We start from the raw sequence: 14924 nt of genomic DNA on the forward strand, positions 1-14924 counted from the left end.
AGAAACTAATGAAAGCACTATTTGTTTTAAATAGAATGTGGCCCCAAGTCTTTCCTTTTCTAGTATAACAATTTATCAAGCTGATGGAATCTAATAGGATACTATGCAAATGACATTGAAACCACTGGGTATACCAAACAGCCAAAAATGGTTAAATGGAAATTAGTGAATGCCCACTGCATTCAATAACCTTCCCCACATGCTCCTTCCCCATCTCAACATATTCATCCAATCTAGTTACTCCTGCCAAAAAATCTGGAAATCACCTGTAATACCCCTTCCCTTTTCCTCATTGCATCCAATCTATCATAGGTCCTGGTCATCCTACCTCCAATAAAACGAATTCTCTCATTCTTCCCTGCCAAAGGCCGCGTCCACCATTTTCTCTTACACCTCACTTACCCCAATAGCCTAACTGCTCTTCACAGTCCACATCCATTCTTTCCTTCACACAATGAGAGGGTTCTTAAAAAACAAACAAACAAACAAACAAACAAACTAATGAGAGGGTTCTTAAAAACAACAACAACAACAACAACAAAAAACCAATGGTATTATGTAAACCCCATAGATGGCTTCGCAATAAAAATTTAAACCTGAAATGATCTACAAGGTCACTCCATGTGACCTAGATTCTAGCTCCCTCCCTGGCCTTACTTCTCACCATTCTTCTTACACTTTGTTATAGAAAGTATCAAGCACCTCCCATTCCCAAGGCCTTAGCATATGCTGTTTCCTCAATCTATAACACACCCCTCTTCTTCACTACCAACTCATCATTCAGAACTCAGCTTACCTGTTACTTCTTAAAAATACTTGCTATGACATCCCCACCTATCTTAACTAGATGTTCCTGAAATGCACCCTCATAGCACTCTGAATTTCATTTCTGTGGCATCACCACCTTTGTAAATATATCATTAACTATATATATGACTACTTGCTTAAGTAATGAATCTGTCTTTCTAACCTATATTCCATTCCCCATGAGGGGCGAGGCAGGGATTGCTTTTCTTATTCACCACTATGTATCTTTAGCACCAAAGCACACAGTAAGCATTTAATACATCTGATAAATGAATGAATAAAACCCAAAGTCTCCAATATGAATGAGTCTGTGCAGCCTCCGTAGAAGTCAAATCCTCCGTTTATACAGGATTACATGGAAGTCCATTTCCTGATTTTTAACACTTGCTGAAACATGTAAAGCATACAGAAAGCTTCATTTTTAAGACACTAAAGAAGAACCTGGACCCTCATGAGCTATTAAGGTTATTTTACAAACTGTATTCTTATAATTGCTCAAGACTAAAACTTCGATCATCTATGATAATCTCTCTTTCACAGCTTCCTATACCCACTGTTAAGTCCCCTTAAATCTACTTCTGTATCATCTCTGGAATTTTCTCTTTTCCTTTTACACTAGAATTTTCTCTTTTCCTTTATCACCCTTCAGCTATATGACTGGGTCTCTAAAATATCCCCACTCTAGTCAATAATACCCCAAGGTCTTTTAGCCTCTGTCCTCTGTGTATGCTGTGCCTTCCACCCGTACTGACCCATCTCAGTAGGCCACAATCAGAAGAAAATTTTCTATCAAAATCCTAGCCACGCTTCAAGACTCATTTCTAACATCCTTTCTTTCCAATGCCATCAACCAGCTGTGATCTCTCCCTACTTCATCTGTATCACCAAGTATTTAACTTCATATTACTATGTGCCAGGCACTATTCTAAATATTCATCTTTATCTTAACATACCTCCACTTCACATCAAATCTATAAACGTAAGGATACTCAGTTTATTTACCTATGGCATTGCTTGTGTCTCACACAGTTGCTCATTCAGCAAGTATTTATTACATGACCACTTTAACACTAGCATCAAAGTACTTAAACTAACTTCATAGAATGAAAACACCAGTCACAAGGCAAGAGAAAACATTTGTAGCAACTAGATGTACAGCAAACCCAAAACCCAAATTCCTGTTGCCTAATTTCTTTCCTTCAGGATCACACAAGAAGCACCAAGAATAATTCTCACTATATATATACACACACACACACGCACACTCAGGAAAGAGGGGGGCAGGAAAGAGGGAATAAACACAGAAGTTCCTGTTTCTGCCACTGGATGTCATATGCAGGCTAACTAAAATAAGAGGCCTTAAATCAAAGGTGTTCAGCTCTGAAGTAACTTTTAGAAGAACACAATGGAATTATCTCACTTATGTATCACTCCACACACTAAGAAATACATTAATCACTTTAATGGACCCCTCCCCCCAAAAAGAATAAAAACCTAACCCATTAAAAGAATCGAAGCAGCTATCACAAACCAAAAAAGCTGTTTTATTTCAAGTTACACCAGTGACTTACAGGTGACTTAGAGACTTTGCCTCCAGTTCTCCACATGCCCCCCACCCAAAAAAAAAGTGTTGAGAAGAACTCAATATTAAAAGACAGAGTAGCACAATTCAAAGTAGCTTAAGCCCCAGAAATTCTTCATTTTTTATTAGAAAAGTGGTTATATGATTAGGCCTATAGCCAGTTTGTAGCAATGGTCAGATCTTAGGTCTGACAAAGGATAAAGAATAGAAAAACAAGCACAAATCAAGGTGATTTTGGCAACATCATCCGTCTAACTTAATAAATTCAAGTAGGAGTTACAATACAAAGCATTTCTGAGTACCTAAAGAGCAAAATCTACAAACACATTAGTAAATTCATTATATCTAGAAGTCTTCATTAACAACTCCAAGAAGGTGCAATTCCCCGGAAGTAAAGTCACTGCAATCGAGACAACCCAAAATTCAAATAACTTCTTTAGTGTCACTAAACTGAGCATCTAGTTTATTTTTACCCATCCCTGATCTGGAACAGACTTCAGGAGGCTATCTGACAAATAAAAATAGGTTAGAATAAATTAAAACAAATAAAAACATGAGAATAAAACAAGAACAGGGAGAACTAAATGAAGCCAAGAATAAGGCTTAAATAAAAAAAAGATACAACAATAAGACCTACAAGTTTGGCTCTAAACTTCTAGAAGGCAACAGGAAAATAGAAACCTAGTGAACACAAATTACAGCATCCAGGTAACAGAAACAGACTTAAAAGCTTAGGAAAAAGTACAATTACTCTTGGTTGTGCATCTTTCTCCCTGAGGTCCTAACAATAAAAGAAGGCACTGTGTAATACATATGAAATATATAAAATGCATATTTCAGTAGTCACAATGAAACATTTTATGGGACTATTTTTATACTAACCATCAAGATAAGCCTAACAAAAATGATTCAGCAAGAAAAAAATTTATTTTTATTTATTTATTTATTTTTAAAGGGACGAAAGGTCTATATATTGTCTAGGTACACAGAACCTAGTATGCTGAAGTATGCTGATAAATGTACAATTTGCTGATCTAAGAGCACATTTAAGAGACTATCCAGAAAAACATATCTTAACAGCAAGCATTTACTATAGAAGTTTATAAGCACAAGGACCAAGAAAATGAAAACCAAATTTAGCAAAATGAGGTATAAAGTCCAGGAATTCATAATAAAATAGCAGAATGAAACTATTAGAGGGGAAAAAAAGGAGGACTACAAAGACACAAATGAAGAAAAGAGTGTGCATGCACATTCTCACACACAAGCACACACTCAAGAATTAGATTACATACATGAGTTAACTAAATGTTTTTATTTCTACTTTTGTACAATTAAGAATTAAACATTAAGGTGTTTATTGAAATGGAGCTTCTTTGTTAGTCCTTTGATGAAGGAAATGATGTTTACAATCCTGCTTTTTTCCACAGTGATGTTACTAAACAATGATGTAGGTCAAACCCAAATAGTGCAGAATTTTCAAGCGAGTAGGTAGTTACATGTACCAAGACAAAAAGATATGTAAAACATTTTAGAAAAATAAAAAGGTATGACCTTTTTAAAATAAACATAAAATCAGTTAACCAAAAATATTATTCAAGAAGTAAATTCCCTAATGTCTCATCTAGCAATACAGAATTTACTAACTATGAAGTATGCTGATAAATGTACAATTTGCCAAAAATTTCAACAACATAAAAATCCATCATTCTGCTACTGCTAGCATGTGCCTAGGACTTACAATGGATCATTGTTTATTCTCTTAGAGGTAGGAATTAAAAAACAAATGAATTCTTGGTAAAGGTTTGTAATTTTCACAAAAGCATCCACTTGTAATTTAAGCAAGATCATTTCAAAACAACAGTCTCCTCTACTAAATATTTTCACCATGGTTGCTTAGACTAAATCTAGTGACTTATCTCTGGCAAAAGTACTTCAGCAAAGCAGTGAAATATTAAACAGGCTACTGGAAGAGGAAAAGAAGTTGAAACTCACCAACTCTTCAAGTTAATGAAGAGTTAACTAACTTCTTATACTAGGACGCAAGAATTAGAAATGTCGTTATGAGATTTGGGAGGGACTATTAAATCACAAAGAAAAGGCTTTTCAGCATCCAAAGAACTTCCCTTTTTTATTTTTAATCAAAGCATTGCCTCCACTTTCATTGTCTGGCCAATTGCTGAAAAGCTTTAAAATACTCTCTGAAGGTCAACAAACATCTGACTAAATACCTGCATTGGGAGTCAATCTGGTGACCCTGCTCAACAAGAACTCTGAAGTATTTATGCTTTGTTGGTGCTTTTAATTTAAATTCGATTACATAAAAATGTACAAAAAGTAAATTTACTTCACAGTACTTTTAGTGCCCTAGTTTTGTTTACTTTCTGATGCAAGGAAATTTAACTTTTTAAAGTATTAGTCAACTTAATTTTAAGAGGATTCAACTGATCTCCCAAAAGTTGCCTAAAATGATCTCTTACCTGTCCTTACACTTCATCCCTTCCAGTCAACAAACCATTATGTGAGAAGAATGCCCAAAACTAAGTAGTGAGTCAATGGACTAAGAGGTCTTTTCAAATCACTAGACTATTCCATAGAATAAAAAAAGTTCTCTTTTAAGTATTTTGATTTCACTGGATTAGAAGTTACCCACATTACCAAAACTTAAAATTTCTTCAATACGATGTATCCTGAAAACAATAAGCTTATAGATTTTAGATTTTTTCCCCCTCAAATACATAAAACAAGTACAGGAAACTTAAAATGCTTCAACTACAGTATTTGTTATTTGAAATTACTCTAAAACAAAATATTCAACATTAACCAAGATTTTTTAAAGCAGTGGTTTATGCAACAAAGTCAGCGGGGATAATGCACACATATTGGCACGCCAATTTAATCCATTTAAGGAAAGATAACTATGCTACAGCAGTAGCAAGCCTCTGAAATACATTTGTTTTATTTAAAACAATACAGAATTAGACTCTTAAACACAGTAAACTAATGAGAATGGTAATGGAACTACATCTACAGGGAAGAAATGCAACAAAATTATCCACTTTTTCCCTCAAAATAGAAATAGAATCCGAAATATCACATTCAGTGTTATCTATGTGGATAATATAAACAAAATTGAGAGGAAAAAAGGAAATTTACTTATGCTTAAAACTCTGATTGTCTCAATGAGGTCTCCAGTAAAAATCTTAGTCACTATTTTACTACGAGCAAGGAAAAAAACAATTATTCCAACATATCCACCTATTTCAGCCTTCTCTAGTAATCCAACCTTTACAAAATCTCTACCCAAAGAGGAAATGAAAGAGGATCTACTAGTTAACTCTGCTGCCCCTTTTTTCCAACTTCTCATGTTTCCCTCTCATAAGTCTAACACTTATAAGTAGATAAATGTGGACTGACTTATCTTTAAGGAGATATATTTATACTGTACTTCCTTGTTTATCCATAAGGAGCAGGATGAAGGATTAGAAGGGTAGAACATTATTAATAAAGCACTTCTGGCTCTACCATACCAATCTGGAGTGCCATCCAAAGCTTACGTAGAATTTTCCTTAAATCAATAGATTTGGAAAAACCAGTAAGAATTTATCCCAAATATGTCAATACATTTAACTTAGCTAAAATAAAATTCAAATCTGATAAAGGTGAGCTCTTTTAGGCAGAGAATCAAGTTGTGAAAAAGTGGACTGTGCTTGGAGGCAGCCTATTAAAATACTGAGAGGCATTTCTAATTATCAGTCTTCAAAATGTAAAGAAATCTCAAATCTTAAAAGTGAAGACTGGGTATATGCTTGGCTAAAAGCTCAATTAAAAGCAACTATAAATTCCAGTGAAGTTAACTAGGTCAACTAACTTTTGTCTCTACCTATTAGAAACAACAAAATCTGAAGTCACAGAAACTTAAGAAAATATCCTATGTACAGTTTCAAAAGAAATCTAAGTATTCACTCTGAAAGAATAAGTACAGGTTTACAAACATATTTTCTAGTTTTTTTCTTAATAGATTTCAAAAGGATATGAGCAGCTTTTCGCCTATAGTAACACAACACTATGCAAGAAATATCTTCCATTCCCTCACTATCAAGTATATACATCCACATACCTAAAATAAGGAAAAAGACAAATGGAACCTAGGCACCTATATAGAAAGAATCCCATTCTCCCTGTGATGGGAATTCACCAAGTCTTTCTCCCCTGTCCCAACATTTCTCAAGAATGACATTATGCATGGGCTACTCACAGGGGTACATGGCGCTGCTCGGAATCAGCTCTGGTCAGTTCTTCCTCTTCGATATCAGACTCTCCTCCTGAACTACTGTCAGTGACATCGGAATCAAATGCTTGTTCACTGCACCTCAAGTTGGCTATACCACTAGCTGTAAATCTCTCCAATTCTTCTGAAATCGAATCACTTTTCAGGAAGTTGCTAAGTCCCTCTGAAGTGGTGGTCTCACTGGCAGCTTTTCTCAATGCAGCTTCGGCCTTTCGAGTCAGCATCAACTGGCTCCGGGCCCTTAAGGATTCCAAGTTTGGCAGTTTGCTCAAAGTTTTCTCTAAAAATCCACCCAGTTGATGCTGTATGTGCCTCTCCACCTGCTTGGCTTGCACAACTTGTAAGCGCTTTTGTAACCTGCGGGCACGGCTCTCAATATCAGCCTGCCGCCGCAGTAAAGCTGTTATCCTTGTGTCAGATTCTAAAGCACTGAAAAGTATGGAAGACAGAGGAGACTTTTTACCCTCTAACTTGACAGCCCCCAAGTTAGAACTGGAGTCTGTGCCAGGTGATATCCTACTGCTTCCTTGAAGTGCCGGCTGTTCCATGGAATTTACAGAAGATTTGTTTGCAGTGCTATTATTGCTAAATATAGTTGTGTGTTCTATATCAAGGCTTCTATGTGGAAGAGTGCAATTGGTCATACCCCCCTTCAAGTCCCCAGATTCAGATGTCACTACTTCACCCCCCTGAAGAGAAGATGAAGTGAGAGCTCGTTTTCCCCCATTGAGGGGACTGGAATTATCATGATCACAATGTGTTGAACTTTTAGTCAATTTCTTAGCCAACCCATTTACAGGTGCTTGTGGCAGAGCCGTCTGACCACTCGTATTCATGGTTCTAAAATTTTCCAAGGAAAACTCCAAAACTGGCTGTCTACCCAACAGCTCAGCTCGGAGTTCATAGGACTGAGATAAGAGAGGGTGAGATTTAAGGACTGTCTGCTTGCTGAAGACACCTTGCAATTTCAATGACTCCTTTGAGGGAACAGGTGTTACATCGGAGCAGAGATAAGACGCCACCAATGGTTGCAGCTTTCCCAAGTCTTCCTTAGGATTATTTCGGAAGTCTAGATTGGGATCCTCTGCAGCAATGGCTTTTCTTTTGGTTCCGTTGGCAGCAATAAGGATGTTGGCGTTGCCGTTATTTTCGGCACTGCCAGGGGACAAAGTGGAGGATGGGGGAGCCAGTTTGAACCGGATATGGTGTGCTTCAGCTGCTGCGTCAGTGAGAGCGGGCGCCATCGCAGCCATTCAGCACAGAGAGACAGGAAGTCCAGCCTCTCCTGGTGCCGAGGCCAGCTCCACGGCCCCTTACTGCCTCCCCAGAGAACAGACTAGAAGAGAAAGAAGAAAAGGAAGTTAGAAATACAGGCACATTAGAAAATAACACACATGTTTTTAATACAAACACTATTTGAGGCTATAATCCAAACTCTGCCTTCAGAAAAACACTTGGACCATTCTGGAGAGTGAATTGGTTGTGGGGAATGGGGTGGGTGGGTCATGTAACAATCCTGCATAAGAGAAAGAATTCCACCCTTCTTTTTTGTCATTTGTTACCACAGATTGAAAATAGCCAAAACAGAAGTTCCATTCTGAAAGAATAACAGATTGTTAAATCACCTGCGCTTAAAAGAAAAAGCTCTTTAAAGCTTAAAATTAGTGAATTTGAAGCAAATGTATGAAACTAAACATCTAACAATTAAACAGAAAAGAATTAGCAGGGAACTCCTCATCCCTACCAAAAAGTTTGTATGCTAAATGGCATAAGTCTGTGCATTTTTCTGGCCAGAGAATCCAGCGTTCATCAGCTTCTCACTTTTCCACAAAATAGATCATAGTACAACAAGCTTAACTGTATCACACCTGTAATCAACGTTCTTTTCTTTCATTGTCCTCAGTACAGCCCATCTCTTAAATTAATTGCCCAACATATGTCTTTTCCTTTACCCCAAAACTTCTTGAAAGAATAGTATAAATAGTTGCTTCTGTACTCCTCTCTTCTCTAATCTGGCTTCTACTCCTACTGCTCTGGGCAAAGGTCACCAGTAAACTCATTATCAAATCCAACAGTCAAGTCTGTCCCCACTCTATTTGACTTCTCTGAAGAATTAGGTAGTGCTGACCACTCCATTCTTTGTGAGTCTCCTTTCCAATGTCCTTGATGCCAAGGTCCCTTCTTCTGTCTTCTTCTCTCAACTCACTTCCTTGGCAACAACCACTAGTATGGTGAGGCCTCCTAATGCTCAGAAACTTACCGTGCTGCACTAATCAACATTCCTACTTCTATGTTCCTCAAGCTCCCTGAAACTCCCAAAATTCACTTTCTTCTTCCGACACACTTACTCAACACACTTTATCATCTCAGATCATGGCATTGCTTTCATTTAGTAACCCAAGCTAAAAACCTCAGTCACTTTGCCTCTTCTTTATCCATTTTACTTGGTCTGAGAGGAAAAGAAAATCTATGTAAAGTACTAAGGCAGCTGTTCTTCAAAGTATGGTCTATGAACTTCTTGGCAACTCAAAGACAATTTCAGGGATCCACAAGATCAAAGCTATTTTCATTACAATACTAAAACATTATTTGTTTTTTTTTCACTGCGTTGACATTTGCAATTAGGATACAAAAACAAGGCTAAGCCAAACCTGCTAGTATCTTAGCACAAATGAAGGCAGAAGCACTGGTCACTGTATACTCTATTCATTTATAGTTTTGTTTTGTTTTTTAAATAGTTCTACTTAATGTCCTTGATAAAATTATGAAAACTGAATTTTGTTAAATCTCTACTCTGGACTATATTTTTTTTAATAATCTGTGTAATGAAAAGGAAAGTATGCATAAAGCACTTCTGCTGCTTTAAGTCTAAGAAAAAGCACCTGTACAACTGCACTGCAAGCTGAACTAGAAACTTTTTTCATGTAACACTATTTTTACTTGGCAAAACGATAACAGATTATGGCTATTGAGACTTAAGTGGTTAGCAGACATTTTCTCAAAAATGAACAAAGTGAACCTGTCACTTCAAGGAAAACCACTGACAATGTTTGTTGCCAATTATAAAACCTGAGTTTTTCACACAAAAATAAGTATTTTAAAAATTTGTATCCACCATCATGAGCTTGAACATTTTCCCACTAAAGTCATTTTTGATTAAATAGACTACTGCTGAGAAATGTGAATTTTTTGGTAACTATATATGCCAACATTTGGAAGATTTATGTGTGACTCAGTAAATTACCAGTGAACATGAGAAACTCATGCTTGGATAAAAGCAAGTGCAAGACAAACTAATGGATTTTAATCTAACAGTACAAAAGTTCACTGATACGGTTTTAGATTCCACATTGCGACTAACCTTGATAAAACTACTACTTGTCAAGTTTGGGTGTAATGTCACCCACTATTCTCTTTTTCCAAATACATATCTGTGTGAGGTCAGATTTTCTTTATATACTTCAACCAAAACAATATATCACAATAGAATGAATGCAAAACCAGATGAGAAACCAGCTTTTTTCTATTAAGCCAGAAAACAGCTAGAAAGATTTACAAAAATGTATAACAATGCTATTTGCTAAGTGTTCTTGTTCTAGTAAAAAGCTTTTTATAATACGTAATGTGTTTATTTTAGATGAATTAGTAAATATTTTTAAAATTTCTCCAAGTTTCTAATACATCAACTATTGATAATAACTCATAAAAGCTCTTTGTAGTTACCTCGACATTTTCTAAGAGTGAAAAGGGGTCTTGAGGCCGAAAAATTTGTGAATCACTGAACTAAAGCAACCTCCTTCCCCCTCAAAAAAAAAAAAAAAAGACAACTTCCAACAATTTGGTCAAACATTTTTATCTTAAGTTCAATGTCAACAGAATGGTGGGCCCTACAGGACTACGCTACTACACTAAGATTCATTACAGTACAGCAATTCAAATCAACATCAAAATATTTAATGTTTGAAATAACATCCATATGAATACCAATACACTCACAGTTCAAATTTCTCTACTGCTTTACATAACTGCCAAAAAGCTCGCGTTCTAATATTGCATTTTAATGAACATCCTATTAAATAACTAGATCTTCTGGAGCTTACAGTGTTATCCTTATCGACTTTCTGGCACATGGCATTCTGTATAACAAATTGTTCCATGTCTATTTTAGCTATTTCTGATTTTAAAGTTGATATTAATTCTTAACATAGCATAAAAAGTACTATAAACCAATAGACAGATGAACCAATGTAAGTTAATCATTCAAACATGTTGGGTCAGTTTTACAGTACGCAAAGCATTTTCTCCCCAAAACAAACAAACAAAAAACACTATCAGATCTTTCCTATCAATCAAATCTCCTCTTTTGAATTGATATCAATACACGGTTGATACTAACAATGCAAAGAGGAACAGTATCAGTGCCTGATAAATAACACAACATGTGAGAAAAGGAGCTGTAGCCTACTACCCATGAGCACCATAATCTCAGCAATGGCTGCCTCCCTCTGGGGACCTAAGCAAGGACACAGATGTTACACAGCTTACACAAAATTTATTCAGGAAAACCCGAGCTCACCCAGCACACATAAAAGAGAGTCATAATTAACATCACACCACAGAAGGTACTTAAGCAATAAATATTCCAAAGTTATTTTAGAATTATTCAATTCTTTAAAGTTTATAATTTAAAAATCCGCTGGCTCAAATCCCATTTCTTTCAAGATTTCTCTGACCCTCTGAAAGTACATCTGTGAACTTGACACTAATCACATACATCTCAAAGGCAAGAGCTTATTTTGTTTACATACACTCCCTCCTTGGTCTCAATATCCCCACAGCATGCACTGCAAAGAGTAGTTGCTAAAACAATTATATAAATAAGTAGAGAGAGGGGAAAAAAAGAGAAGGAGAAGAAGCAACCTTTTCAGAAGGAATTCCATTCCCAACTCCTCAATCTTTATTTTTCTATACCAAAACAATACTACAGTTAAAAAAAAAAAGAGGTTGAAATCTACAACTCTCTCCCTTTACTGACTTGAAATGCTAAGATTCAATACTACTCTCAAAGGCATTCACAGATAAGGGGAGCATGTCCTAGCTTCACCCTCATTTAAGTTAACTATTCTGTTCCCTCAATTTCCTCATCTGCAAATGACAGCCTACCTCACAAGGTTGCTATGATGATTAAATTAAAATGTTTTCAATTACTTAGCCTAGTGCCTGGCACAAACATCCATTATTTTCATCACTATTATAACCTATAAAGAAAAAGCAGATATCAAAGGAATAAACTTCAAGACTTCTTAATACACAGGAAAAATAATAAGCAACTACTTCTCTGAAATGTCATTGTACTTGAAGACTTTTCATGCAGAAAAAAAGCAAGTACATAAATCAATGTAGCAAATCTAGTTAGCACTCAATATTAGCTATAATTGCCATAACCCATTGCCTAAGCTTAAGACTTTTTTTAAACATATATTTTTGCTCTATGTCTAGATTTACTTTTAATATTTCATGTTGCTTATGATAAAAAGAAAGCAAACCAAATGCCCAACAATTCAGTTAAATTACGAAATATCCACACAATGGAATACTATGCAACCATAAAAAACAAGGCAGAGCTACATTTACTAACATGAAAATGTGCTTGCTTCGCTGTTTTTTTTTAAAGCTGTTACAAAACAAAATACTATGAACTCATTTTTGTTTAAAAAATGGTAAGATTCTTTTGTGTTGTTTCCACCATAAACATGTATAATAAAAAGAAAAGAAGCAAAAAGAAAATAATGCAAATTCTTAAAGAGCCAAAAAAAAATCTGTGTAAGCAAAACGTCACAGTAACATTCTTAAAATTTAACATACTCAGCAAAATGTTGATTAAAACAATGATTCCCACTTCCCTTGAATCCCAAAAGCTTCACTTTTCAACAATTCAAAACAGAGAAAACCTGTCAAACTTAAGCAATGTTACAAAAACAGCACAACAGCTTATGATAAATCACCTTTCTCTGAAGAATACAAAGCATTAAAAGCTATAATTAACTTATTAATCCTCAACAACCTGGGCAGTAGGTTTCGGGCTGGGATTATAATTTCCAATTTACTAGTGGGGACAGACAATAAAGTTATATTGTACACTCAAAATAAGAAACTTAAAATATCCCAATTTTTAGTTCATCTAATAAACCACACTATGACAAATACAGATGAAGCTAATTTACCTGCTATCACTGACATAAATTAAGATTCTCCAGTAAGCTTTAAAAGACAAAAGAAAGGCCCTGCTATAAAAGGATGGGCTAGGTAATTAATGGTTTCCCTACCAGTTCCACAGAAGCATTTTGGGGACTGGTAAATGTCAGCAGGCAAACACATTTGGGAAAAACTTCTCTGATGTAGATTCACAATGTAATTCACAATATACTTCAGCATACTGAATACTCAACTGTTTGCCTTTACCAAACTCACTTAAATAAACACCTTTTTTCCATGATACCTATTAACATCTTGCAGAACACTGTTCTGAGGGATACAAGTTGGAATAAAGTTCAAATATGTAACTTTTAGGATCCCTTCCTGTGCTTATGAATTTATTACTCAAAACTGCAATATAGGTTCAAGAACAAACTTTCACCTAACACAAGTAGCATTTGGGAAGCAGAAACAAATCCCTAAGGCAGAGTTTCTCGGCCTCAGCACTACTGACATCTTGTGCTGAGTAACTTTTTGTTGTAGGGGGCAGGGGGTTTCTCCTGTGCACTGTAAGATGTTCAGCAGTACCCCTGGCTTCCATCCATTAGATGTCAGTAACACCCGCCTACAAATTATAACAAAAATGCCTCTAGACATGTCAAATGTCCCATGGGGGCAAAACCACATCTCCCAATTGAGAAGTATTGCTTAGAGATACACTCTATGTCTATATCTTTATATCTGAAGATATAAAGATATATTCTTTCCAGAAAGCAAAACATCCAGCTGCTTCGAATACTGCAAGTCACAACTAACTCCACACTCACAAATGAAAACTTTGCTTTATTCCTAGTAGGTTTCCAAGACAGGACTCTCATTACCCAAGAATAAACTAGCAGCATCCACCTTGCAAAAATGTCGATAAGCTGAAGAGACCCAAGGGTAAGGGTCTGGCCATTTGGCTGGACAACAACCACACTTTCACTTAAAACAGAAGCAAAACTCAGATGGGGAAGAAAAGTTTGCCCATAATGTGGCTTCTACTAACCTCTTCCCCACTATACCTCATTACTCTGCACAAAGGAAAGAAACAGGAGGAGAGGATGGTTAGGGCACAAAGGATAGTTATGTCCACAAAGTTGTCAAAATTTCAGCTGAAACTTGAAAATTAGCTAAAATTCATTATGTAAAAGCTAGGGCAAGAGAATGGTAACATGGCATTCTAGTGCAAGGAAATGACACGAGAAAAGGCAAGGCTGTGGGAAAACATAGGACACACTCTGGAGGTTAAAAGAAATGATCAATTTGCTTGAAATATAAAGCATATTTTAATAGAGGAAGCAGTATAGAAAGAGGTGGAAAGGCAGACTGAAGCCAGATCATTAATGGACAACCTTAAATAGCCAGCTTTTACCCAGACTTAAAGGCAGCAGAAGTCATTAAAGGTTTTCAAATGGGGAATGACACATCAGAACTGTGCTTTAGAGAGACCAGTAAGGTACGATGGATTAAAAGAAAGTAAAAAGGCAAAAACCAAAGAAGCAGCTACTGCAATAACCCAGACAAGATGCAACAAGAACCTCAACTAAAGTCACCACAGCAGAATGGTCAGTCTCCTCCAAGCTTAAATTCAGAAACTGAAAGGAGCTAAAGTTTGCAGAAGGGCCAAATAACTGACACAAACAGAAAACGTAAAGGCTCTTAGAGAAGGCACTTCTTTCCTTCATTACTCCATCTTCTTTATGATGAAATCTGTCCATTAACTGCTCATGAAACTGTTCAGTATTGGTATATCCTCTCTATCCCCAACACTACCAACCCAAACCCAGCCAGGGATGCCTCAAGTCCTCCAACTCATTCCATTCCGATCCAATTCATTCTTTTTATCACCTTACTTCTCTACTCTAGAAGAGCTTCTAGAGCCTTTTTCATGAGTCAAAATTCTCCAAGATGAAACCTAAAACAATATTCGGAGCAAGTGAATCAGGTGGCATGGACCTACAACTGCTCCCCGCTCTCCCCAGTCTCCCAACTCCACAATCTTTCCCT

At 36.3% G+C, this 14924-nt stretch overlaps 1 protein-coding gene across 5 annotated transcripts in view; it reads right to left on the reverse strand.

Moving 5' to 3' along the window:
* Positions 1 to 14924, reverse strand: part of KANSL1 (KAT8 regulatory NSL complex subunit 1) — a 160957-nt gene that overhangs the window by 113800 nt on the left and 32233 nt on the right. For all 5 annotated transcript variants that reach the window (XM_025045649.1, XM_025045650.1, XM_006910170.3 and 2 more), the window contains one exon: positions 6648 to 8016. In XM_025045649.1, the coding sequence (XP_024901417.1) occupies positions 6648 to 7933 (1286 nt within the window). In that variant the 5' untranslated portion in view covers positions 7934 to 8016. The remainder of the gene's footprint in view (positions 1 to 6647; positions 8017 to 14924) is intronic.

The sequence above is a fragment of the Pteropus alecto genome, unplaced genomic scaffold (assembly GCF_000325575.1).
Source record: "Pteropus alecto unplaced genomic scaffold, ASM32557v1 scaffold313, whole genome shotgun sequence".
Taxonomy (NCBI): Eukaryota; Metazoa; Chordata; class Mammalia; order Chiroptera; family Pteropodidae; genus Pteropus; species Pteropus alecto.